We start from the raw sequence: 26,965 nt of genomic DNA on the forward strand, positions 1-26,965 counted from the left end.
GTGAAGGCATCTGGAAGATGGAAGATGCCTTCACTGACAGTCTGAGTTTTGTGCATTAACTGTGCTAGTCAGTTTCTAACCTTTTTATTTCCTGTATTCCCCCTCTTTTTTCATTCTCCAGATGCTGAGGAAATGCTGATGCTCGGTGGAAACCCCCCCAGAGGTGGTTGAGGTCTCTGCAATCAGAAGAATGGCTCTCATCACAGAGACTCAGGACTTCCAGATGGGGAACCTCAGCCCCCGGAAGAGAGTGTAGTTTGTAAGAAAGGGCAGAGACTGAGAAAAGCCCCAGGGTGCTGATAATCACCCAAACCATGTAGTGCTTCTTTCTCAGAGGAGGGGGGAGAGTCCGTGTTCCAGTCTGTCAAGCAGGTCTGTGCTTGCCGTTTTGGAGGGTGTATGAGGGTTTGGGGGTGTAGGGTGAGCTGAAAGACCACTGCAGAAAGAGAGGAGAGTTAAGAGGTAGACATGGTCCTTTACAGCACCCCCTACTCCAGCACCTGCCTCCACTTCCTGGACGGTCTGTCCTGGAGCCTGGTGTTTCCCTGCTACTGGCTACTGGACCGCCTGCTGGCGTCCTGTGTGCCCACCTCCCTGGAGAAACGGCAGCGCTCCCAGGACCCCTGCTCCTTCCTCACCCTTTGTGTCTTGATCTCTGTGCCCCTTTACCTGCTGCTGTTCTTCGCCTCCCTGCCCTTCGCCCTGCTGGGCTTCATCATCTGGGCCCCCCTGCAGGCGGTCCGCCAACCATACCTGTACACCTACCGCAGGTGAGTTCTCCCCCAGTCATCTTTAGCTGCTACTCCTGTCAGTTACTTACATTCACACCCAAACACCACTTCTGAGCCGCGGGAAGCTTTGCCGGTGGGGCAGTCTTGGTTTTTGAAGGTCTCTGGCCATCCTCAAGAAACTCAGGGGTATCTAAGAAAACAAGCAGGACCTAGAGCCTGGATTTGGTTCCCCTGGTTACCATAGAAACTTCACAAAGATGTTAGTCCCGTGGTGGAAACTTTTATATTGATCACATGAAATTATAGCGTCTTTCTGATGGATACTGCAATATGTCACATCAAATCAAATCAAATCAACCTTTATTTATATAGCACTTTTGCAACACATGTCACTCAAATTGCTTTGCATAAAATACAATCAAATTTAAAAACAAAATGCCAACACCCCCACCCCCACACACCCCCACACACACACACACCATGATAAAAAAGAGTGATAAAATGATGGAATGTAGACACCTAGCTGTGTCCTGAAATGGAGAAACAATATTTTGGGGACATGTCCACATCAGTGACCCCCCACCAAAATTCACGGAGTACACTACCACAGGACCCCCCAGATCCGATCGAAAGAGTCAGACCCGGGAGATCCCACTGCAGTGACCCCGTTCACTGAGAAGGTCAGGCACTGATGTGGAGGATCCCTCTGAGGAAAACACTGGAAAACTAACAAAATGTTTCACTGTCAAGGTCCATAAAAACTGAATGAGGCCTCAACGGATGTTTTAGTTCTAACTTTTGGAATAACCAAAAGGCCGGTATCAGAGGACCTCAGGGTCCGCGAGGGCTCAAACTTTAAAATCATATCAGATAAATATGACGGCCCGAGACCATAAAAACATTTATAAACCAATACAAGAACTTCAAAATCGATTCTGAAGCGCACAGGGAGCCAATACAGCGATTTTAAAATCAGTGCAATGTGTTCCCGCCCCCTCTTGGATAAGAGGTGAAACGTCTTCTAACTTTAAAAAGTCCAGATGACAGCCCCTAAACCTACTACTATGTTGGATTAAAAAAGTTTTTTCAATCATTTTACTTAAAATGGTAAGTTGGATACTGGATGATAATTGTTATTGTTGTTTGGATCTAAATTACTCTTCTTCAGAAGAGGCCTCACTACTGCCGTTTTAAAGGCAGCAGGGAAAACACCTGTCTGAAGAGAGTAATTTAGCATATTCAAAAGCTAAAACTCAAAGAAGTAGTAAAAATGTTTTTAACAGTGATGTGGGGATTGGGCAGGTGGTTGGCTTTAACTGGGAGAAAACTTGACCGAGTGCCGCAGGATCAACCAGGACAAAACTTTCCAGTGTTTCCTCTGATAAATGCAATGCTATAGTTTTTATTCAAAACATCACCTTTTTGAGTTAAGAGACTAGATCTAATAGCATCGATTTTACTCCTGAAGTGGTCAGCCAAACTCTCACATACAGCATCTGAGGCTGCTATGGAGGAAATTTGAGAGTCTCTTTTTGTTAAACTGTCTATTGTTTTAAAGAGAACTCTAGGATCATTTCTGTTTTGTAAAATTAAGTTTGAGAAGTGGTGGGTTCTGGCTTTTTTATTGCATGACTGTACATCATTTGCTGTTCTTTAATAATTTCGCGATGTACAGTTAATATCGTTTTTCTCCACTTCCTCTCCGCTCTCCTGCATTCACGTTTCAAGGCTCTGATTGATTCGTTCCTCCAGGATGCTGTAGCTTTAGTTTTCAACATTTTAGTTTCAGGTGGAGCTACAGCATCAATGGCTGACTGTAGTTTGTTGTTTAAATGTTCGACCATAAAATCAAATGATGCAGGTAAAATCTGAGCGGGGGTTGATATATAATATTAATAAAATTTGCAGCCACATCAGCAGTTATGCATCATTTCCTCACAGTTCTCACTGGAGCTTCCTGTAGAGTAAAAATGGTGATATTAAAAAATATGCAATAGTGATCTGACACAGCCATGTCAACAACAGAGGACACACTGCAGGACAGACCATAGGTCATCACCAAGTCTAGAGTGCGTCCCCTGCTGTGGGTAGGCTGTGTGACATGCTGTGTAAAATCCATACAGTGCAAAAGTTTGAGAAACTCCTTTGCATTAGTATCACTATCTTAATCAAAATGTAGGTTAAAATCACCAGTTATTAAAACACTGGATTTGGAGTGTATTATTGATAAAAATTCAGAAAATTCTTGAATAAAACAGGAGGGAGGCTTTGGTGGTCTGTAAACAGTAACACATGAAATAGACGGGCCGATAAAAGAAAATGCATGATGCTGAAATGAGGAGTAGCTATGTAACGTGATTGTTTTGGTTGCAGATGAGCCACAAGCAATCGAAGTAGTGCCACCGCCTTTTTTATCTCCCCTGGTAGAGAATAAAAAGTTAAAATTTAGTGGGGAAGCTTCAGTAAGAACAACAGGAGCGTCAGTACCCAGCCAGGTCTCTGTTAAAAGAAGGCAATCTAAAGTGTTGTCTAAAATGAGCTCATTCACAATAAAAGATTTGTTTAAAAAAGAGTGAATGTTTAAAACAGCAAAGTTCAAAACCGTGTGTGCGTGCAGATGGATTGATTCATCTTTTTTGTCCGGTAATGTGTGAATGTGATGGAGATATCGGACTGTGGGGCTGGTGGATCTGAGCTGGGGGTGTTTGTGAGATCTGCTTGTTGTTTGAACTGGGATGTGTTGTGTAATAACTGTGGCTTTAACTGAGGGTGGATGCCGGTGGTCCAGTCAGTCAGTGAGCAGTTTAGCAGAGCGCAGTGTGAATTCAATGTTCATGGACAGAAGTTGAGATCCTGTTTGGTCTCTGAGATCTCTAAGTCTTTTGTGATATGCATATTGCACAGCTTGATATAACAATAAATTTGCAATTTATTGTTAAGGCCTAGCTTCAAGTTATTCAAGTCTATCAGCTTTTACACGTTCTGTCCTTAAAGTCCCACTCTGATCATCTTTTGATCTATAGTCCATGTGTTCCCAGTGGTCTTTTAATGATGTTTATGCTGTTTTTAGCCAAAATTAAAAGAAAAAAGGGTTTTTTTATTTTTACAAAGATGGCTTTTTTACTCCTCTCTCAAACCAACAATGCTCCCTGAAGAGATCTGTAAAAAGTTCCTTTTCTCTGAATAGAATCGCCCAACTTCAGCCTTTATTGAAAGACTATCCTACAGCCAGCTCTTCTGAAAAAGATCTGTGTGCTTCCACCTGCACGTTTATGGGAAACAATGCAACAACTGAGCCTGTCACATGCTTATCTCAAAACTGACTTAATGTGGCAACTCCTCTTTTCCAGACCAGACAAGTCTGAGCAATGCCAGGCTGGACCAGGGGGGGCAGGGACTGGAGAATGGAGACCCCAGGGCAGAAGCTTCTGTTTCTGCAGTGCCAATGTGTGCCTCCTACCTGACTCCCTGGCTAGATTCAACAACCTGTCAAACACCCACAAGAGAGCCCTGGAGATGGGGAAGAGGATCCGTAACGGTGCCAGTCGACCCCAGATCAAAATCTACATCGATTCACCAACCAACACTTCCATCAGGTCAGCAGAGCTCAGAGCTGCTGTGTGCTTTCAGAGGCCTGGTTTTAAACTCTTCTATGTTCTCCTCCCTCAGTGCCGCATCCTTCAGCAGTCTTGCCACAGGTTTTCGGCGTACCTCGTCCCTGGACCAGCGTCCAGACCAAACACATACCACCAATGGCCCAGCTGAAACTGAAGTAGAAACCATGACAGAGTGTCCGATACACCCCCCAGGAGTCACAGAATGTCCTGTTCATCCGTCCTCAGGAGTTCAGGGTTCTGGTGAATGCCCTGTTCACCAAGATGACACCACAGCAGACTGCCTCCTCCACTCAACTAACAACAGCTCAGACTGTCCCATTCACACCTCAGGTGAGGCTGCAGACTGCCCCATGCACTCTCCCGGGGGTCAGAGTGTTCCTGCGCAACCGGACTGCCACATGCGTGAGGAAGGGAGGCAGCACAGAGCCTCCATAGACTGCCCTCTTCACACATCAGGGGTTCAGATCAGCATCAGTGCTCCAGAGCCAGACCCCCAGGAGGAGGACACAGTGGAGACCAGGAATCACCGCGAAGTGGGCGGGGACACAGGCAGCATGACTGCCTCTAGGGAGTCCCTGGCTCGTTATCACGCTTGTGATGGGGGCATTGGGATATCCTCCAATAATACACTCTCTCATGTCCCGCGAACGTCAATCTTCAAGCGCCCAGGACGAAAACGTCGCCATGGAGATGAGACATTCGATCACGAGATCTCTGCATTCTTTCCCGCCAACCTGGATTTCATGGCACTCCAGGAAGTCTTTGATCATGGAGCAACATCCAAATTGCGTCGGCAGTTGCACAGATACTTCCCCTATGTGCTAAGTGATGTGGGGAGGTATGGCTGGAAGGGCTGTTGCTCCAGGTTCAAGTTCTTGAACAGTGGCCTTTTGCTGGCCAGTCGCTACCCCATCCTTGATGCCCGATTTGAGTGCTACCCCAATGGAAGGGGAGAAGATGCCCTGGCCGCCAAAGGGGCGCTGTTTGCTAAGGTCAGAGCTCATACTTTACTTTTTGATTTTATCATCAAGTACATTTTCTAAACTTGAAATACTTATAACACCTTAAACTGGTTTTACTTGAGCACATATCCCTGCGCTGCCATGACATCTGACTACAGGTTGGTGTTTAGGAAGAGATGTTTGCGTGAAAGCACACATCTCTTTTATGTATGTGTGTGCACATTCTATATACTGTTTTCCAAATGAAGTCCCTTTTCTGTTTTGTTAAGGGAACAACCAGTAAGTCACGTGAAATCAACAGGCTTTTTTCTTTTACACACCTACTGTGTGTGAGAACTGGAGCGAGTGAGTGTAATGGCATCCATGGAAAATGGCCTACTGCAGCTCCAACCAAATTAAGTCAATTTAGTTGCCATTTTTATGATACAGACATCACCACATTGAAGACAGATGATGTCCACTTGCAAGCAGGCTACACAAAATCTGTCGATCGACCTGAGGATGCGAGGCAACATACTTTTACTCAGGCATCTGATTGGTCACTTCATAAGTTGCGCTACGAAAGAAATATCACCAACGAAAATGAAGATTATCAAGAACATGTTTAAAAAGGTGTTCAATCAAGAATGGTCCTTCTGACCAGTATAATGACTGAGTAACAGCTGTTTATTTCCTTATAGAAGTCTATGGGATTCTGGCTACTTGGAGCCAGCAGGTACTTCCTGTTTGAAATGCGATCGTAAGGGGGGGGGGTTGTCACTCAGTCTACTCAGTCTAGTTCTCTTATTCAGTCAGTGGTTCAGTTCAAGGTTCTTTTTGAGTCATTAAACTTGGGCCAGTTGTGCAAAGATAAGGCACATTAGCAGCTACATCCACGGTGACGTGTGTTTCAAAGGATGTTTGATTGACTGTTCTGCATGTCAATCAAGTGTTGTGCTTTACGGCAAGGATGATTATTGGCTGACAGTTTTTTTTATACATGTTTTTATTTTGTTGTTTTTTGATGTTCTGCAGTCTTCCTACGCTTCTTTTAATTGTGAAGGTTCATGCTAGCCAGGGGAGCCTGGGTTCACCATTTTGTAGTGTCATCCGAATCTACAATTCCAAAATCCAGTGCCCTAGAAATTTCTCCGAAGTCCATCGAAAAACCAGTGTGCATCGATGCTCACTAGAATAGCGAATATAAACCATAATGCATTGTGTCTAGACATTTTTTGAAAGAAAAAGTGTATTTTTTCAATAAACCATCAACGTTTACATCTTCAGAAGGTAGTGAATAAATAGTCTTTTTAAAATGTTCGTATCGATTAGATTTTTACTTCGGGAAATTGGTGATGCCATTTTCACTGTTTTTTTGTGAGCATGCTGTCCAGGGCACTACTGTACGTAGATAGTTTTTGGTAATTAGGGAGTAGGGAAGGAATTGGAAAACTACCGATATAAAACAGGCAGTGACAAATATGGCATGGAATTAAACTTTTGAAGAACAGTTCTGAAACCTCACCGATATTGCGATGGTCTCCTGGTGGGTGGGGGGGGGGGGTCCTTAGACAATAGCAGGTCACCAACATGAGTCTGATTTGCAGAGTGATGCACGAGGACCAGAGATGTAATAATAATTAAAAATTCCTCCCCTGAGAGAGCCGCTGTGCTTTTGTAATTAAAGCTTTTCTGCCCCACTGTCCCCCCTCCCACAATGATTTCAAACTGCTTAGTGCACAGCTGGGAAGGCACGTGTGTGAATGCCCAGCTTGAATGCATTACTACAGATTAGGCACGGAGCAGAGATGTGTTCAAATCCTCACAGGATGATAATGGAAATCAATGGGAGAACTCCCCAAATCTACTCATGACCTCCAGCCAGCAGGATCTCCAGTTTATCGCTGATGTTTCTGCCCCCCCCACCCCCCACCCCCACCCCGCAGCCAGAAAACTGCTCCTGATCAGCTCATTCTATTCTCTGTGAAGAGAATATCAAGGCTTTACTGCAGCCTTGTTCTTGGTCACTCACAGTACATTTAACATTGTGAAAATCACAGCAACCAAGACAGGGAAGCTAACTTTTTATTTGTGCTGTGCCTCAGTGCTCCATAATGTCTACTCCTTTGCTGTGATTCTCATCTAAAATGATGTTTCCTTCATTGTGACTGCACTGGAACACCAGGGGAAACAGATTCTTCAGGATGATATGCCTCTTTTGTCCTACAAAGAGCCTCAGCATCTTTTGGCACAATGAACCCACCAGAAACATGGGCAAGAACACAAATGCACACACAAAAGTGCAAAAAAACCAATGGATTTGCATGAATGTGCACACACATTTAGAGTCAGGATTTCTATAACGAAGGACTAAAACTTTCCCCAAACTTTGGGACGGATCTTCTATATCAACAGAATTAAGGAAAGCTTTGATTCCCTAAAGAAATGCCTGGAGCCACTGTGCCAACCACTGCAGGGTGGTGCAGTGGTTGGCACTCTTGACTCAAGCTACGTTCAAACCGCCTTGGCAACTCGCGTACAAGCGAGTTGCCAAGGCGGTTTTTGAGCACACTGTTTTTGGGCTCTACGCTCAAAGTGCGCAACCATTGAACATGTGTTAAAAGCTACAGCAGGTCAAACTTTGACCAAAGAGGGATGAAGGTTGTGATGAAGAAACTGAGTCCCTTTTAATTCAAGGAAGTGTCAACTGTTTAAAAAATTATCATGGAGGAGAAAATAATCATTGTAATAATAATTTTGTGTCCAGCTGGAATTATGTGACACCAGGTCTTTCATATATCGGAATAGAGCTGTGGAAAAAAAAACGGGAGGCAAGTTTCAGGATATTTGCAGCGCTTCAGCATTTCACACCAAGCCTCGTCCAACTGTCAGTGGTGGACAGCTGCTAGTAAACAGTAGAAACACAAGAAGCCCCTCCCCTCTTGTCAAGAACGCACTTTTAGCTCGTTCTCAGACTTGCCATATGCCCAGTATGAACATGACATCACACTGAGGAGGCTGAGGTTTGAATCCCGGATGGGTTCTTTCTGTGTGCAGTTTGCATGCTCTCCTCGTGAATGTGGTTATTTAGCTTGTTTTAGGAGAAAAAAACAAACAGGTTTATCTTTTTAAATGTGTATTTTTACCTTTTAATCATGTTTTTATAAATGTTACATTTACCAACAAAAGTTTTAGTTACCGAACTAAATATTTAACTTAAAGTTAAATACTTTTTCATAATTATGTGTTTAGTTTACAAGCTAAAGGTTTAGTTTGCAAACTAAATATTCTATTTTATAACATTAAAAATTAAAAATTTGCTTCTTTTTTATCAAAGAAACGTTGAAAACCACACAGAAGGTTACAAAAGTAATCATGTCTCAAATGCGTAAAAAAAAATGTTTTATTTTTAATTGTTTAAAAGTATATTCATTTTATTTACCTCACCTGTGACTACACATCATTGCTCTAGAAACATGCACAGACAGGCTGGCGACCTGGTTAGGTTGTACCCCGTCTTCTCAGCAGAAGCTGGACAGGCTCCAGCAACCCACTGACCCCAAAAGGGATTCTGCAGGTTCTGAGCATGGGTGTCTGGGTGTCTGGGATCAGTTTGTTTCCTTTGGTTCCTGTTTTTTTTTCCCCATCAGCAGAAATGTATTCTGTCATGTGACAGAGCTACTCCACCCAGACGGTTTGGCACTTTATACTATAATCAACATCTGCCACTCCTCTGAGAGCCTCTGCCCACTAACGGTGCTCTGCTTCCATACAGAGCCTGCACAGGCTATCAATTTGAGCTGGCAAAGGGAGCTAAACATAAAAAGTTTTTTCTGTTATGGTGAAAACATGTAAGATATTTGTGATAAATGTAATCATTGATGTATTTAGGTACAATGACCACATGATGACCTATAGATGACGTCCACATCATTTCATTATTTAGTCTTTTTACTTGTTTTCACAATCTTCTTCAAACTGTATATGACACTGTAGTGAGGTTTTTTTAAAAGGACACACGTTCCTCCTTTAGAAATGACTGTTAAGGCCTGTTCACACCGGGACGAATTTCGCCGGCGATTTTCGCCGACGTTTAACGCCTCGTGACTAAACAAAGGGCACCAACGAGAGTGTGCACACCGACGCGAAAAAACGCCAGGCGTTAAAGCGTCAAAAAAAAAAACGCCTCGGGTTCGTTTTTTTTTTTCGACGCATCGCGTCGAAATCTACTCGACCAATGAGAACGGCGCTTTTGCTCACGTGTCTGGAGCTTCTGAAGTTACAGTAAAACACAACTTGGGGGCGCTCAAACACAAAACTGCCTTGCTGAGCACACATACCAGCGAAGAAGATAGACGCCAAGTAGCGTCTACACAGCCGCGAAGCAATAATGACGGACATTCTAAAACATCCCCGAACCAAGCACCAGTTGGAGCTACTGGTGCTTGAAATATTCATGTTTTCTTTGTATTATTCGGACAAGCGCGTGAATACTTGCTCTCTTCTTCTGAGTGAAAAGCGACTTTAAGAAGCGTAAAGTTGCGCAGCGCCACCTTGTGTACAGGAGTATTTCTGTTTTACATTAAGCGCCATCTAATGTCAGGGAATGAAATTGCATGTTCACTCCACTCATCGTCAGCGAAAATCGCCTGGGTGTGAACACAAAAAACGTGGCGAAAAACGCTGGCGAATAACGCCTGGCGAATATTCGTCCCGGTGTGTACGGGCCTTTAGAGTGTCTGAGTATTTACTCTCTGGTCTTTAGTCTCAATCTCCTTAAAACTGATTTTGTCAAAGGTTGGTGGCGTAGGACCCAAAAACGCAGGAGACCATGCAGGCTTAGTGGCAGAAACTTTGAAAAGTGTCGCTTTCCCATATTGTCGAAAAACACGGAAATCGCCAATTCTCAGCGTTCGCCACAAAATGGCCACCATAATGATTTCATAACTTCCTTGGGATATCCCAGACATGAGTGTTTTGGTTTTGTTACAGATTCTTTACTTTTTGCTTCCAAATGCTTTTTCGACCCATTTGTTTTTTTTACGTTATCGCTTGCTGTGATGTCATCGTAATGGGTGGGGTGTTCTATACTATTCCAAACTTTCATTTTCGCCGGTTCTTAGGTGTGTGCAAATTTTGGTGACTTTTCACGCATTTGGCGGGGGTCCAATTTTCGCTCAAAGCCGCAGAAATCTTCCCAACAGCGAAAACAATATGGTCCTTGCAGTCCATATTGTGGGACCACTGTGACTGATGCTGCTGCGGGCCATAACACGCAAAAATCCATGAAGCAACACAAAGGTGATAGAACAGAGCAGATGGCCTGACCTGGATGAACTGAAAACCAGACACGTAACCCTTGTGCAATCCTAGGCACTTTTACATTGGGAGTTGGGTCTAGATGACCCAACTCCCAATGGTAACCCGCTATCCTAGGCACTTTAACCCTTGTGCTGTCTTAGATGACCTCACCCTTGCATTGACGTGTTCTCCCTACCTGTCATGTGTGAGGGGGGCTCGAGAGCCGGTAGGACCCAGACGCAGAGACGGGAGGCAAAACGGTTCCAGTACTAGAGGGTTTAATGTCCAACAAACAAAAGGCGCTGCAGAGCAGGATGACAAAAACAAAACAAAAACTCACTGTGGCGTGGCGAGGGACATGAAACGAGGATGCTATGACATGAAGACGTGAACACCATGACGAAAGTTAATGGACCAGCACAGGAGGAAGGCAGAGACGAGACTTAAATACAGACAGGGCAGACAAGACACAGGTGAAAACGATCAGGGCAGATGGGGACCAAAGGAAGTAAAAGTCAAGAAACCAGACAAGACAGGAAACCTTTCAAAATAAAACAGGAAACAGAACCAAACAAGACAGAACAAGAACTAAAGCGAAAAACAAGACACAACAAACTCAAACCATGACACTACCATGACAAAGGTGGATAAAGGTGGAAAGATTTCATGTAATCCATGGACACCAGTGAAGATCACAAATCATTGAAGAAAAAAGGTTCAGAGCACTGTCTAGTGGGTCCAGATGACCCAACTCCCAATGGTAAAGTGCCTAGGATAGCACAAGGGTTACCATTGGGAGTTGGGTCATCTAGACCCACTAGACAGTGCTCTGAACCTTTTTTCTTCAATGATTTGTGATCTTCACTGGTGTCCATGGATTACCTTTGTCATGGTAGGGAGAACACGTCAATGTAAGGGAGGGGTCATCTAAGATAGCACAAGGGTTAAATAGGCTGAGGGCAATGGACTACAATGACGACAGCTGTGGATCATGATAATCGTGGGACCAGTGTGACTGACAGGGCAACTCAGAACATGACCAAAAGCCACATAACCCCTGCAGCTTTCAAAATATGAATATCTGACAAAACAAAGGTCACTGGACCCTAACCCTTAAGAAACTAAGGGATGTGTCTGCATGCTGCATGTCCCTCACTACATGGTTCCTCACTACCTGGAGTCTGTTTTAAAAGCAGATGAAGTCACTTTTATTTTACTTAATTCAGTTTTATTGCTTTGTTTTCTGTTTTTTATCTTTATTTTTATGTTGTTTTGATTTCATTGCTTTAACAATGTTTGTCTGTGGCTCCATCTTTCCAACATTTTAGACGATGCATTGGATTTTTATCTGTGAAAGGGGCGACATAAAAAACGGCTCAATAACTAGTAAAGAACCAGGAAAAAGTCTTTTGCAGAAATAACTACCAACTGTAAAAACATCTCACATGTCCTGTTTGCTACGGAGAACAAGACCTTCCAGCTCCATTTCTTTAAAACTCCTCTTCACATTTAAGAGCGATGGGCTGTAGGCACGTTACTCCCGTGTTGGATGTAAGACCACTCTGTCATTTCTGGTTTGAAGAATCGACAGCGTTTACATGAAAATGAGTCTTTAAAGTTTATTAGATGTCTTCTGGAGGCACCTGAAGTCACTGGAAATGAAATCTGGAATCAAAAGGACATCAGGTGGACTGAACTTATGTTATCACAATGTTCCAATCAGCCGCAGTAACATTAACAAACGGGCCATGTTGATTATTTGGGGTTATCTTTATTATTGTCTTAATTTATGGGGGTAATAAATTACAAACTAATAATAATAAAAATTGTGTTTCTTCTCATTCATGTTTAGTAATATCAAAGGGAAATTGTACACATTTCATTGAAATTCAGACCAAATAGAAAAGGTAGAAGTATTGTGAGGATTGTGTTTGGGTTTATCCGTCCTGAAAGAGAGTCTTTTTCTCTGCTCTGAGACTTTGTTTGTTTCCTGAACACAGATTGCAGCTGAGGGCCTCTTGCGATGGACATGTTTTGCTTTTATACTCAGGGTTGTTCGTTACTCTTCCAGTGCGTTACTGTAAACTCCTTTGTAACAGACGTGAACTTTATTGAGTTTTAGTCACTCGGACAGGACGAGGGGGGGACGGGGGTGTGGATGATAATATAAGGTCATGGTTTGGGTTTGAAGACCTTTAACATTTTTCAGAAATTCATGTAGTAGGAAATTAAGTTTTTAAAACGTCCCTCGTGGATGCCGATTCTTCCACCACGCTGCTGTGAAGACGTTTCTTAGTTCCTCCTAGGATCAGCTGACCTCTTCACCTGGGCGGAGCTGATGCTCCCACCTTCATTCTAACTCTCTCTGGCTTCCTTCAGGCTGGCTTGACCTGTTGCTCGTCTCTGCCCTCTGTAGGTCCACGTGGGCACTTCTCATCAGGAGCAGAGGGTTGTGGGATTCATCACGTGCACACATCTCCACGCAATAGAAGGTAGGGCTTTCCGCTCTGTGATCTGCTGGAAGAGGCCGTGCTGTTGCCATGGCGACCGACTCAAGCTGCATGAGGCGTCATAGCTCTATTTAAAGCTCTGCTGGATGCCACCCTCATTTTTGCTTAACTACCTCACCCCCTCCTTTGCTGCTATTTTGGGCTTTCCCCCCTCCACCTCCCCCCACACTCACAGACCCTAAATATAGCGGTAGGCCTATTTCCAAACGTAAGTCAGATTCAGAAGGGAGGGGACCCACATTGAAAGGGGGCGTGGGGGTGAGGGGGCATGGGGGGGGGGGGGGGGGGTCAGGCAACCTGGGCTTAAAAAGGGCTGAAGTGCAGAAAGTTTGTTTGTGTAAAGTTTTCCTGTCTGGCTGCGAGAGGCTGCAGCTGAAAATAGCCTGCAGGCTGAGAGGCTGCTGAGAGTTGGGTCATTTCTCTGCTCCAGCAGGAGAAACAGCCAGCTACTTCTGCTTTTCACTCCTTCCAACAACATAAAGCAGACACTCCTTCTGCAATATTCCTCTTCAGCCCTGCAAATGTGGAACCCGAAGCTCTTTCAGCGTTTTGTTTCAGGGTTGTTGTATCCCTTAAAATTGTCTCACATTTCTGTGATGTTGTGGAAACAAAACGGAGAACAGTTTGAGCCGGTTTTGATGCGTTCTCACGTTTGTGATGGTTTAGGCAGGCCGTCTGTTCTCCTGGTTTTCTGAACATGTTCCAATTTGGCGTGAGGCCGATCGCAGGAAACAAGCAAACTTAAGTCCTCCACAGATGACGGAAGCCTTCTGGAAACTCCTTGGCGGCTCCTGGTTTTCCTCACAGTGCTCCAGCTCACTGCTTTGTGAGTACACAGTAGTAACTGTGTACTCACATATTACCCCCCCCCCCCAAAAAAAGGACTTTTGATCCACTTCCTTCAAAGCAAAAAGAAACACTACTTAAGCTGGGTAAGAGTTCTACCCACAACCTGCGACATCTTCACACTTCTGCTTCTCACCTTCACCATTAATCTGACCCCACTCACTGCGCTCGCTCGCCCCCTCCCTCCCCTGTGTAACTCAGTTTTGTCTGCAGCGTGGACGTCTCTGTGTTCAGTAACCTCCACATGTTTTTGCATGCAGGCGATGCTGCGGTCCGCTGCGAGCAGCTGGACCTCCTGCTGCAGTGGGGGGCCGAGTTTCGCCAGTCCTCCTGTCAATCACCTGAGGGGGAGAAGGTTCTGGAAGACCTGGTGGCCTTTGATGTCATCTTGGGAGACCTGAACTTTGACAACTGCTCTTCAGGTGTGAAGCTATCAAACACCCGAGTCGCTCCTCTTCACTCCCAGTGATGACATCACTTCATGAGGGTTTGCAGCTTCTCAGCAGGGATTTCACCTTTGCACAAGTCTCAGTGTTTTCATCTACACTGTCTGCAGAAATGGAAGAGTTGAGGTTTCTTCTTTTGACTAAAAACAGCTGAAACAAATATAGGCTGATCTAACAACAGTGCGGGAGTTAACAGTTTTCTGGGGAAGAATAAATTAATAGGTTTTGAGTGTTAAAGTTTAAAAGTAAGGCACATTAAGAATGTAAAAACACCCAGAAATATTGACAGGTTTTCTCAACCCTCATTCCTGACAAAGATCAGGAAAAACTGTCTCCAGTTTCATCTACACCTAAATGAACCCCTCCAATGTTGGCACAGAGTCTGCTCTCTCAAAATTCTGGAATGACTTTTTAGTGGGCCTTTGACAAACATGGACCTGTTGTTGTCCTGCTAGTAGCACAGATCGTCACACAGCACTCTAACAGCAAATGCAACATTTTGGTGGACTTGGTAGTAGATTTGTGTCCCTATCTAAAGCACAGTGTAGCCTGGAATGGCTGCTCCTCTAATCCGGTTCTCTAAACTGGATGTTTAATTTTTATTTCCAAATTGGTTTCACAATAAAGGAGATAGTATGTCTTTGAGCGAGTTAACGTTGTTTTATTATAAGTATAGACAATTTGAAGGAAACTGGGCCCCTGCAGAAGCAAACGTCAGCCAGATTTGGGAGAAATCGTCTCCTCGTTGGAGGAAGAAAGGGTTGGAGACTGCAGGCATATCGTTGGTTACATCAAACAGCAGTTCAGGGGGGTTTGGTGGTTTCCCAAGAGACATTCAGAATAGTGATAAAGATTCTTGAACCCCAAGAAGTGGATTTGCAGCGGACGGCGTTTACGCCGTCGCCAGTATGGTTGCAGAGGTCCGAAAAGATTATGACACACGGATACCTATGATCAACTAAAGCCTTAAGGCATCACCATAAATGGCTACATTGATGGAGGCTTTGACCACAAACTTTATCTTTGAAAAGCATGGCTATTTCCTGGTAAAACTAGGACTTTTTCCGTTTCATAATAAGACTTTATTCTTGTAAAATTCCAACTTTTTTCTCATATACTTGTCTATTTTCTTTCATGGTGACCCTAACACTCTGTCAGGTTGGGGCTGAAGTGAAACATTCAGGATTTAACATTTTCTGAACTGAAAGTGGAAGTACCATTGGAACCTTCTTTGTCTGTGGTTTTCATGCAGTTTGGCTCTGAAGTGTCCTCCTGAATTTTAGATTTTCAGCCTTCATCCATTACAATTATCAAACGTCCCCACAGCTTAGACGAGCAAAGTGATGATCCGCTCAGAGAAATGAAAAATGCAGAAGTGTATCAGATGACGTGCTCTGGCATCGTGAACCTAGGAATGGTCTGCTTCAAATGTGCTACCGGGATCATGTGACACCGGGACACAATCATAAATGATTTGTTTGATCACAGAAAGAGGTAAAGTGTGTCACATAACATGTTTGGCGTTTTACACTTGAAAAGGACTGCGCAGCATTAGAGGGTGTTCACGTGACATCACAGACTGCTGACGCAGAGCTGAATGAAACTCCAATAGAAACTTTGTTTGTTTTTTTCCTGCTAGGCTACTGGATATTATGGTCCATATAATAGAACAATGAAGGAAAAATAGACTTTATCTGGCTTTATCTTTCACGCAAGTTACGTCTTGAAATATGGTTAAATCCCTATCATTTTGAGACAGATTGAGCTGTTTACCATTGGAAAATCCAACTTCACTAACCTCCCAGGTATGTGGTTGTGTAAGCAAAATCATGAGATGATTCGTTGATGTCAGGAGGAGGTTTGCTCATTTTTACCAATTACTGGAGTAACAACAACTGCTGCAAGCCACTGCTCCACATATCAAAGACTGCTGTGTATGTGCATCTGACTACCAACACCAAGCAGGCTATGAGGGTTCTGTAGGATGCTGCGGGAAGCTCACACCAAAGACAACTGTCATTATTGCCAGGGGCTTAACCAAGCCAGCATGAAGAAGTCACTTCTGCCACTCCACTATCAGCATGTGGACTTTGCAACCCGAACACGTAGGTCAGAGTCTACTCAAACATCATGGTTCCCCTTTATGGCACCCATCTTGGCTCCTGGACCATCTTTTCGATGTGCTTCATGGTGCTAATCCCTGCATACAAGCCCAAGTCACAAAAGAACAATTATGAAGCCACCTCCAGGGAGGAAGTGGACCCATTGGTGGAGCGGTGCAGAGAGAACTTCCTGATCCTGAATGGGGACTAAACTAAAGAGATCCTTATCAAACTCAAGAAGAAACGGCCCAGTCAGCCGCCTGTCATCGAAAACACTGTGGAAGTGGTCAGCAGCTGCAGGTTTTTAGCGGAGCATGACGCAGGCAACCTGACGGACCCGAGCATCCGAACCCCCTCCAATGGATAGAAAGAGTCCACCTGTCAGTGCCCATCCTCACCGCATTCTACATGAGCATCATAGAAAGCCTTCTGACCAGGAGCATCTCTCATTCACATAAAAGCTGTGGCCCCTTTGAAATTAGAAGGTGAAAAAAAATAAAAAAGCGTTGGATTTATTTTTTTGTTCAGTGTGCTTCACTATACACTTACCACACGCACGACAATGTTATGCTCCATTTTCATGAGGAGGTTGGCGGCTGCACGAGCCTCAAGAAAACCGCATGACACACCTGCTCTCCTCTGAAGATGAAACCGCTGCTCTGTCCATTGCTCTACGACCCTCTACGGGCCTGGACATCCCAAAAACCCACAGTTCCCGCATGAGGGTTAACCATACAGGTGCATGTGGCCAAGGCAGGGGTTGGGCAAACTATTCAATCTGGCCCACCACACTAGATCCAATGATTTTGATCGTCCTAATTATTGTTTTCAGTGCCCTGTATTTCAGGTGTCTCCCCAAAGATGGTGCACTACAGAAGCATTGAGCTTTGTTTAGGTGTTTCTGACATTCATTTGTGTTTTCCTACACATTTTTCCAAACATTCAAACACCACATAAATGCAGCTTTTCTTTAAGTTTGTGTTTATATAGGTCCCAGTTTTAAATAAACTCCAAAATGTTCTGTTTTAAAAAATATGTACTAATTTTAAATCTATATTAAAGCATGTTTTCATCCAGACTCCATGTTATTTTTTCTCTTATGAGGTAGATTACAAAAACACGGCATGCATCTGCTCCTGGTCCGGCCCATCTGTTAAATATTAAAAACCTTTGCCTATCCCTGGACTAAAGCTTAAGGCTGCTTCGGTATCTATTCCATTTTTTATTTACTGTTTTGCCTCTATCCACTTTAACCCCTTTTTGTTTTGACAATAAAGCCACATTCAGCTTAGGCAACATTTCCAAACATAAAAATAGAATCATATTCTGTATATGTGTGTATAACATCATGCACTTTGTTCTCATGGATGATACGAAACAAGTTCTTCAAAGGAACATTTTCATCTGTGTGATAAATGATGTTGGGAATATTTGCAACAGCTCGTGTCATTTGGGGTATTTTTCCATAATCACTGAACTGTGAGAGAGATTTCATGTTGAATCTTGTGTTTCTCTAAAAAACTGCGAATTTGTAGTATTTTTAATGGAGGGATATCTATAAAATATAAGGTTATATTCCAGTCTGTTATAAAAAATGTTAAAAAATCAAAATTCACACCCAACATAAATTAGCCCTAAAATGTCAAAAATTGTCAGGAGATTTTTAGATTAAAACCTAATTGAAACTGATGATTTTTATTTTTTTACACTACAGAGGCTATTTACTACTTTTATAGATTTGGGCTCATTCCTTAATTAATTATGGTTTGTTTTTGTTTGTTTTTTACAAAAATATATACATTTTAAAGCAAGCCTTATATTTTCCTCTGTTCCAGGAATCATACCTTTCTCATTGATTTTACATTTCTTATCTCACTTATTTACCAACACTATTCATCAAGCCCTTATAGCTGCAAGATACGTTCGTTCTATTTTTGTCTTAAACAGGGTTAAGGTTGAGACTAAAAGAATTGTCATCCTGTTTTAGTCCGACTGTAACGCAGCATTTCTGTACTTTTGCAGAGGACAAGCTGGAGCAGCAGCACGCTCTCTTCACGCAGTACAAGGACCCATGCCGCCTCGGGCCAGGAGAGGACAAACCCTGGGCTCTGGGTGAGAATGCACACATCTGCATTGCTGCTGCATAGACAGCAGATTATAATCTGAATAAATCAGGAAACAGCAGCCAGCCACTCGTGCACGCGCATCAGGCACGAGGACAGGAGGCTGTTGGTCTGGATATGAAGCTGTATTTAGGCCAGCGCTGTTTGGGCACGGCGTGGGCAGGACTTTAGGGCTTTTCACAGAAGGTTTATTTATTTGGATGGAGGCGGTTACACAACCGAATCTGCATCTACTGTGTGTCCACTGTTCAACGGGAGAGAGAACAAGAATACAGAAAAAGGATTATCCGATTTCAGACGACTTTTCCGTCAGGGTTCAGCTTTAATATCAAAGGGGAAGCGGCTGAAGCTGTTCCTGCACAGTTCCCCTGTCTGGTACATCTTCCATGAGTCCTGTCATCATGGTTTCACCTGCTTACTTCCTGGAGAATTCCTCTACCTCTACTATGGTTCCTCCGTCATGATCTCCCTGCTGTGTGATTACGTCTTCATGGTTCTTTCCTCATGGATCCATCTTAATCCAATGCATGTAGACAGAAAACATGGGTTTGCAGGTGTTCAGGTATTCTGGTAACTTTGGGGATGAAGGTGACCTCCTCTTTTTTGTCCTGGAGTCAAGACAGCACATCAATCGAAGTGGAGTGGGTGTTAGAAGTCTGTGATCATTCCTCCTGCTGACCTGAGTGTTTGTTGGTCACAGACATGTGAAGGCGTTCCAAGAGCATGATCAGGTTTTCTCTGGGATGGGGATAACTGTGGAAGGCTTCCACTGTGCTTCTGCTCAGGGAAAACTCCCAGAGCTGCTGTACTGCACAGAGGATCAGGACACGCCCAGGAAAGAGGTCCAGTCCGGGTGACTTGCTGGATTTGGTCATCCTCAGAGCTGCATATGGACCTGGTTTACATCTAGATGTGATCTCCTTTAGCTGGGGGGTGTTTCCAGATTCATATCTGGTATGAAAGAGTTGAGGTCATCACAGCGGGATGTGGGACCGCTTCCCTTCACCTGAGTGATTCTGTTGGTGGTGGAAGCTGTTTTCACAAAGCCCACATTCTTCAGTCTCTACCAAGTTGAGTGAAGGTTCCTCTCTGTGAACTTCTGCTCAGATTTGTAGATTTTTTGGCCAGCTTTGCCTCTCCAGATAGGATGATGCATGATCTAACTGTTTGGCAGAAGTGAGTCCATCCAGGGACCGTGATCGAGTCATAGTGAAGACTACAAAAAATGGGACCTAAAATCGCCATGCTTCACACTCAGCATTAAAGAGTTGGAGTTGCAGTCAAAGCGCCAATTTTTTTCCAGGACTGTGAACCACTGCTCCCCCCAGTGGAAGGCTAAAATGCAGAGAACAAATTTCAAACACCAGATGTGTGACAACCAGTGGCCAAAAGACCCCTGTAGGGTTTGGATGCTGTCCACAGCTTAATGTTTCTGATGGTTTTCTTGGCCCTCTTACTGACTGCCGTTTATGTTGGAACCAGTAGGATGGTGCTGTGGTCAGCGGAGCAAAGAGGTGAAACAGACCCGAATGCCTGTGAGCTAGGATGAGAAATGGCTGCAGAAATTCCCAGATAAGGGAGGAAAAACGACCGGAGGTTTGGTGTCTGTATGCACAGTTTCTTCTGCAACGGAGCACCAATATGGGTTTACACAGAGCCAGTGTCAAACTCAAGGCCCGGGGGCCAAATGTGGCCCTCCATGTCATTTTCTGTGGCCCGCGAGGGGCATAAAAGTTTTTAATTTCTTAAAATAAAAAATAAAAATTGGTGTGTATTTATTCATATCTAGGGGGGATTGGACTTGAAATATCGGATTGGGCAACTATACTTTAGGACTTAAACACTGTCCATATAAATTAACCTGACAGAATCAAATTTAAAAGGATTTATGTCAGAGTAACAAGCAAACATATGTTTTCTATGCAACTGTAATTGTCACTTTAAAAAGTTATAATAAATAAATAAATGAGTTATTTAACATTAAAGAGTAGTTAATGTGGTGGCAAAGGCCAAACAGAAAGCTTACGATGAGCTTTATGACAGGTTAGACACAAAGGAAGGAGAGAAAGACTTGTACAGGCTAGCCAGACAGAGAGACAGAGATGGGAAGGACGTGCAACAGATAAGGGTGATTAAGGACAGAGATGGAAAGGTGCTAACAACCCAAGAGAGTGTACAGAAAAGATGGAAGGAGTATTTTGAGGAGCTGATGAACGAGGAAAATGACAGGGAAAGAAGGGAGGAAGATGTGGTTGTTGTGGAGCAGGAAGTAGCAGAGATTGGAAAGGATGAGGTTAGGAAGGCTCTGAAAAGGATGAAGAGCGGAAAGGCTGTTGGTCCTGATGACGTACCTGTGGAGGTATGGAAGTGCCTAGGAGAGACAGCAGTGGAATTTCTAACAAGGTTGTTCAATAGGATTTTAGAGAGTGAGAAGATGCCTGAGGAATGGAGGAGAAGCGTTCTGGTCCCGATCTTTAAGAACAAGGGTGACACGCAGAACTGCAGCAACTATAGAGGAATAAAGTTGATGAGCCACACAATGAAGCTGTGGGAAAGAGTAGTGGAAGCCAGGCTTAGGAAGAAGGTGGAGATTTGTGAGCAGCAGTATGGTTTCATGCCCCGTAAGAGCACCACTGATGCCATTTTTGCTTTGAGAATGTTGATGGAAAAGTACAGAGAAGGTCAGAAGGAGCTGCATTGTGTGTTCGTAGATTTAGAGAAGGCGTATGACAGGGTGCCGAGGGAGGAGCTGTGGTACTGTATGAGGTCGTCTGGAGTGGCAGAGAAGTATGTCAGAGTAGTTCAGGACATGTATGAGAGAAGTATGACGGTGGTGAGATGTGCTGTAGGTCAGACAGAGGAGTTCAAGGTGGAGGTGGGACTACACCAAGGATCAGCTTTGAGTCCTTTTTTGTTTGCTATGCTGATGGACAGGCTGACAGACGAGGTAAGACAGGAATCTCCCTGGACAATGATGTTTGCGGATGACATTGTAATTTGCAGTGAGAGTAGAGAGCAGGTGGAGGAACAGCTAGAGAGGTGGAGGTTTGCTCTGGAAAGAAGAGGTATGAAGGTCAGTCGTAGTAAGACAGAATACATGTGTCTGAACGAGAGGGATCAAGGTAGAAGCGTTAGGTTACAGGGGGCTGAGGTGAAGAAGGTGCAGGAGTTTAAGTACTTGGGGTCAACAGTTCAGTGTGATGGGGATTGTGGAAAAGAGGTGAAGAGGCGAGTGCAGGCAGGTTGGAGCGGTTGGAGGAAAGTGTCAGGAGTGTTGTGTGACAGAAGAGTGCCAGCAAGACTCAAAGGAAAGGTGTACAAGACAGTGGTGAGACCAGCTCTGCTCTATGGGTTAGAGACGGTAGCAGTGAGACAGAGACAAGAGGCTGAGATGGAGGTAGCGGAGATGAAGATGTTGAGGTTCTCCTTAGGAGTGACCAGGTTAGACAGGATAAGGAACGAGTACATCAGAGGGACGGCTCATGTTGCCTGTGTTAGCGACAAAGTCAGAGAAGCCAGACTGAGATGGTTTGGACATGTTCAGAGGAGGGATAGTGGATATATTGGTAGAAGGATGTTGGAGATGGAGCTGCCTGGCAGGAGGGCAAGAGGACGGCCAAAGAGGAGATACATGGATGTCTTAACAGAGGACATGAAGTTGGCTAACGTTAGGGTAGAAGATGTTCATGATAGAGTGAGGTGGAAAAGGATGATTCGCTGTGGCGACCCCTGATGGGAAAAGCCGAAAGAGAAAGAAGAAGAAGATAACATTAAAGAGTAGTTACATTTATCTTTCATTACATTTAGTTACATGTATACGTTATATCTGGCCCTTTGAGGACAGCCACTATGCTGATGTGGCCCACAGTGAAAATGAGTTTGACCCCCTTGACATAGAGGCATGTTGATTGTTGGTTCACTCACTGACATCTATGTGCAGCATATCACCAGTGCTCTATAAATCACAGACTGCATGCAGTCCTGTGTTCATGCACTGCCTTACAGCTCATCTGTTCTGCTGTGGAGAGAGCCCACAATGGTTAGAATGATGGACTAAAGCCCGTTTCAGTCTGGCTTTCACTCGTCTTCTTTCCCCTCCTGGTCACTTTTTCTCCTTGTGGGTTGAATCATGTTGACTCAATAGTCTTGATGCCAGATTTCCTAGAAGCTTGTCCGTGTTTATCCCGGCTGGAGTCCGAGCTGCAGTAGACGGTCTCCAGAGTGGAAGAGGCAAAGGCAGACACAAGCTTAGAGAAAAACAGCACCTGCATGCATGTTATGGTGGGTATAAAGACATGAGTGACAAAACATCTGGGTGAAGGAAATTAAAAATGTCATCAGAGTGGAATACAGTTTGGAGAGTTTGACTTTGTAATGTTATCCAAACTTTAAGCAAGAGAACAAGAACCTGTACAAACATACAAAGTCTGAGGTGCCGTGTTTTCTACACTATAAGGCACACTTAAAAGACTTCAAACTAACGACAGTATATTGCAGAGTACCTTCAACAGGGATTCATTCTGGTTGTGTTTACTCATTTCGAAGGGATTTGGAGAGAAACACAGCGCGCTATCAAAATGTCAGCCCGATTTTTTACAAGTCGCAAACAAGGTTGGGTGCTATTGTGAATATGGTAATGTGGCTAAAATGTAGCGCTGTGATTTTTTTACATCATACCAACAGCCGTGGTGCAGCAGAAGGGCGGTCAACCTCTAATTGGAGGATTGCAGGTTTGATCCCAGCCTTGCCCGTCAATATGTTAAAGTGTCTTTGGGCAAGGCACTGAACCCTACCTTGCTTCTGGTGGAAGGTTGGCCCCAGAGTTTGGGAGCAGAGCCTCCACCACTGTGTGAATGTTTGAATGGGTTTGTGTCCTTTAAAGCGCTTTGGGCCTTCCAGAGAGGTAGAAAGCGCCATACAAGTATACGCCATTTACCAAGGTTTGGAGTTAATGTAGTTGCAGTAACGTTTTTTAGCGATATCAGTCTGTTTTTTGTTATAGGTTTTGTTATATTTTGGTCATAGGAGTTACAGGTATTGGGAATTCAATAACACTGCTAATGTTTCTAACCTGGCTAACACGTAGCATGTTTCAAACAAGTTCTAGAGACTGACAGACTTAGCTCGGGCTGTTTTGTTTCGCTTAATGCTCCTTATAGTTCAGTGTGTCTTACGCATGACATAAGTTATAAATAGACCACTCATCGACAGTGCGCCTTATAATCTGGTGCGTCCTACCTATAAAGCAGAAAATACTGTTCTCTATACAGACCCTTATCCTTAGTAAGCACGGATGGATATCTATTGCTGTTATTTCTACTCATGCATGAACATTCCATTGCTGTGATAGAAACATCAAATATGACATCAAAAATATTTCAAACTCGATAAAAAGGAAAAAACAAACAAATACGTCCCTCTTTTTAAACTGATGAGTCAGTGACAAAGATCCTCAGCAGAGCTGCAGCCGCCACATATTTACAACACATTCTCTCATGATTGAGCTGCACGGCTTCCTGCTCCTCTCAGAGCACCAGAGCTGGAGGCTGGTTGCCATGGTGACATAGGTAAAGCATGCTCACAAATTCATTGCTGTTCTGTGTCTGAGGCTACAGCACAGACGGTTTGTTTTCACAGGCCTATGATGAAGAAAGGAAGGACGTCACCATAATTAAAAATGACTTCAAACAAACGTGAATTTCTTCCCCCAGCCAAGTGCAGTTGCCCCAACTACCCCAACCTGCCAGAACAAAAGGAACAAACACTGGAAAGAACAGCAGTTTGTTCGCTCAGGTTTTCCCTTTTTGTCCCTCTCAACTGCTTATAGATTATTTATGCTCTTTGTGTTCACCTGTGTTGGGTATTATTTAGGGTTATGTTGGACTCCACCACACATCAGCCTTTCTTCAAGTCAACTCCTCTTTTTTTCTACCACATTTCTTACTTCTGAACTGTTTGTGTCTCTGTTCTATTTGCTTTGTTCGAGTACAGTAGCAGACCTTTCTTTTAGATTTCACTGTGGATTTGTTTGCTTCCAGATATCTCTCTCCCCATTGACAGTACATGAGAACTGGGGCGAGTGAGTGTGATGTCACCATAGAAAATGGCGTGCTTCCGGTTCCAACTAAAGTCTATTCAGTCGCAATTTTTTCGCCATAGGAGCCAGACGTCGTAAGTACGCAGGGAGGTTGGAGTTGGTCTGAGTTTCTATGGCAACCACTCTCACCAATCAGAAGTGAGCTTGTAAGAAGTCCACTCCACATAGCCTACTTTTATTGAGGCATCCAATTGGTTGGTTTATAACTGGAATAACTGTCACTACAGAAAAAATATCATGAAAGAAATTAAGATTAACAAGAACATGTTAAAATTTCTGACTAATTCTGTAGAAGTCTATGGGATTTTGGCTTCTTTGAACCAGTAGGTAATTCCTGTTTGGTACGCCAGGGGTCAGGGAGTCCAGTTCTCATTTACAGTAAATGGTCTCAGGGGAAAATCACCACAGCCACACTTCCTAAGAGAAATGTTTATCATCAGTCCTTCCCACCATCCCATCTTGAACTATGAACTTTTTCTGCTTCCCGCTCTCCTCCTTAAGGATACGTAGATGAAGGACCTCCCTAAGGTCATTCTCTGCTTAATCAGACTTTTATTTATCAGTATCAGTTTTACCTTCCAGTACCATTTACCAGCATTGTCCATTTAAGCTTTATGTCTTCAAGAAATGGAGTTAGGAGATTCTCCCCAGAGTTAAAACTCTCGTACTCACCAGAGATCTACCTTGTTCTCTTCAGCAGCTGTTGCCCCCTTGGGTCTCCATCACATTCAACTAAATCGTTAGACTCTGTCCCTCTTGACAGTCGGACTTTTCTGGGTTGTCCTTCATAGGTAGAATGCATGTTCATCTGACTGAGTGAAGGTATAATGAACATGGCAGTGGTTTGGATGAGCAGAAAAATCCTGAACTTCTTGACAAAAATGGAAATATCTTCACTACAACTAATGTGACCTTCCCCCCATAGGTACTCTGCTGGACCCCAGCGGCCTTTATGACGAAGACGTCACCTCAGCTGAAAGTTTACAAAAGTGAGTTTTATTCCTTTCTGCTTCATCCTAAATGAACAGTTTAACTTGGACAGAGGTTTTTCCTCTCATGTCTGGAACCTTGAGTGAAACGTTTGTTCTCTTCTCGTCTGCATCCCAACTCCCTCTGCTGTGTCTCAGAGTGATGGAGAACGAAGACGGCAGGAAGGAGTATCTGGTGTTTCCTCCCAGTAAGAACCAGTGTCCTGGCAGCAGTCAGAAGGGCAGGAAGATACCGCTGAAGGGAAACGGGCGCAGGATCGACTACATCCTGTACAGCGACGAGGGCCTTCAGCCAGACTGGAAGCTGGTATGTTTCTCTGAGGATCTGAAGACGTGTCTGAACAAGTCTACACATGCAAACAGCTGTATAGAACTGAGTCGGACCTGTGCTTCTGTGAGCGGTGGTGACACCTAATCTGTCTTCTTCAAAATAAAATGTAGCTCTATAGCCTCATCTTGTGGCTGAATGAGAACACTGCAGCCTCAGACTGTCATGGAGCTTTAGGTGTTTAAAAAAAAAAGAAAACGTAATAATAATGCAGCTCAGGTGAGCAGCAACTACAGTGACAGAAATATGATAAAAGCAAGAAATCAGAAAAGAAAATGAGAAAATTAAAAAATTAAAAGTTTACATCTGCAGTCTAAAATTTTAATAATTGTTACTACACAGGGCTGCAAAGTGGCGTAGTGGTTGGAGTTGTCTGGGTTCTTTCTGTGTGGAGTTTGCATGGTCTCCGTGTGCATGTGTGGGTTTTCTCCGGCTCCTCCAGTTTTCTTCTACTGTCCAAAAACATGATTCAGAGGTTAATTGGTGAATCTAAGGGTAATTTCAGAGTGGAAAAATCCTTTGTTCCTGATCGAGTTCGGTTAACCCTTGTGCTATCCTAGGCACTTTAACATTGGGAGTGCGGTCATCTAGACCCACTAGACAGTGCCCTGAACCTTTTTTCTTCAATGATTTGTGATCTTCACTGGTGTCCATGGATTACATGAAATCTTTCCACCTTTACCCACCTTTGTCATGGTAGGGAGAACACGTCAATGTAAGGGTGGGGTCATCTAAGATAGCACAAGGGTTAATTTGTTCTGGATCGAGTCCCAAAACTTGCGTTTGGTCGTCACTGTAGCACCTGCCACGTAATGAGACACAAACAAGAAATTGTGTGTCTGTAAAACTGTTTTGTAATTGTAATAAAAACTGTGAGTTTGTTTTTATAACTGTTGAAAAGATTGTCCATCTGTAAAAATCCTTTGTCCATGTG

General features: G+C 43.8%; 1 protein-coding gene across 1 annotated transcript in view; it reads left to right on the forward strand.

Moving 5' to 3' along the window:
- smpd3 (sphingomyelin phosphodiesterase 3) overlaps nt 1–26,965 on the forward strand; it is a 63,505-nt gene that overhangs the window by 30,736 nt on the left and 5,804 nt on the right. The window contains exons 2-9 of the mRNA XM_011472858.4: nt 122–770; nt 4,082–4,327; nt 4,401–5,340; nt 13,007–13,082; nt 14,207–14,368; nt 18,517–18,606; nt 25,640–25,703; nt 25,842–26,010. Coding sequence (XP_011471160.1) covers nt 469–770; nt 4,082–4,327; nt 4,401–5,340; nt 13,007–13,082; nt 14,207–14,368; nt 18,517–18,606; nt 25,640–25,703; nt 25,842–26,010 — 2,049 coding nt within the window. The 5' untranslated portion in view covers nt 122–468. The remainder of the gene's footprint in view (nt 1–121; nt 771–4,081; nt 4,328–4,400; nt 5,341–13,006; nt 13,083–14,206; nt 14,369–18,516; nt 18,607–25,639; nt 25,704–25,841; nt 26,011–26,965) is intronic.

This window comes from Oryzias latipes, chromosome 6 (assembly GCF_053564925.1).
Source record: "Oryzias latipes strain Hd-rR chromosome 6, Olatipes_Hd-rR_3.1".
In the NCBI taxonomy this organism is placed as follows: domain Eukaryota; kingdom Metazoa; phylum Chordata; class Actinopteri; order Beloniformes; family Adrianichthyidae; genus Oryzias; species Oryzias latipes.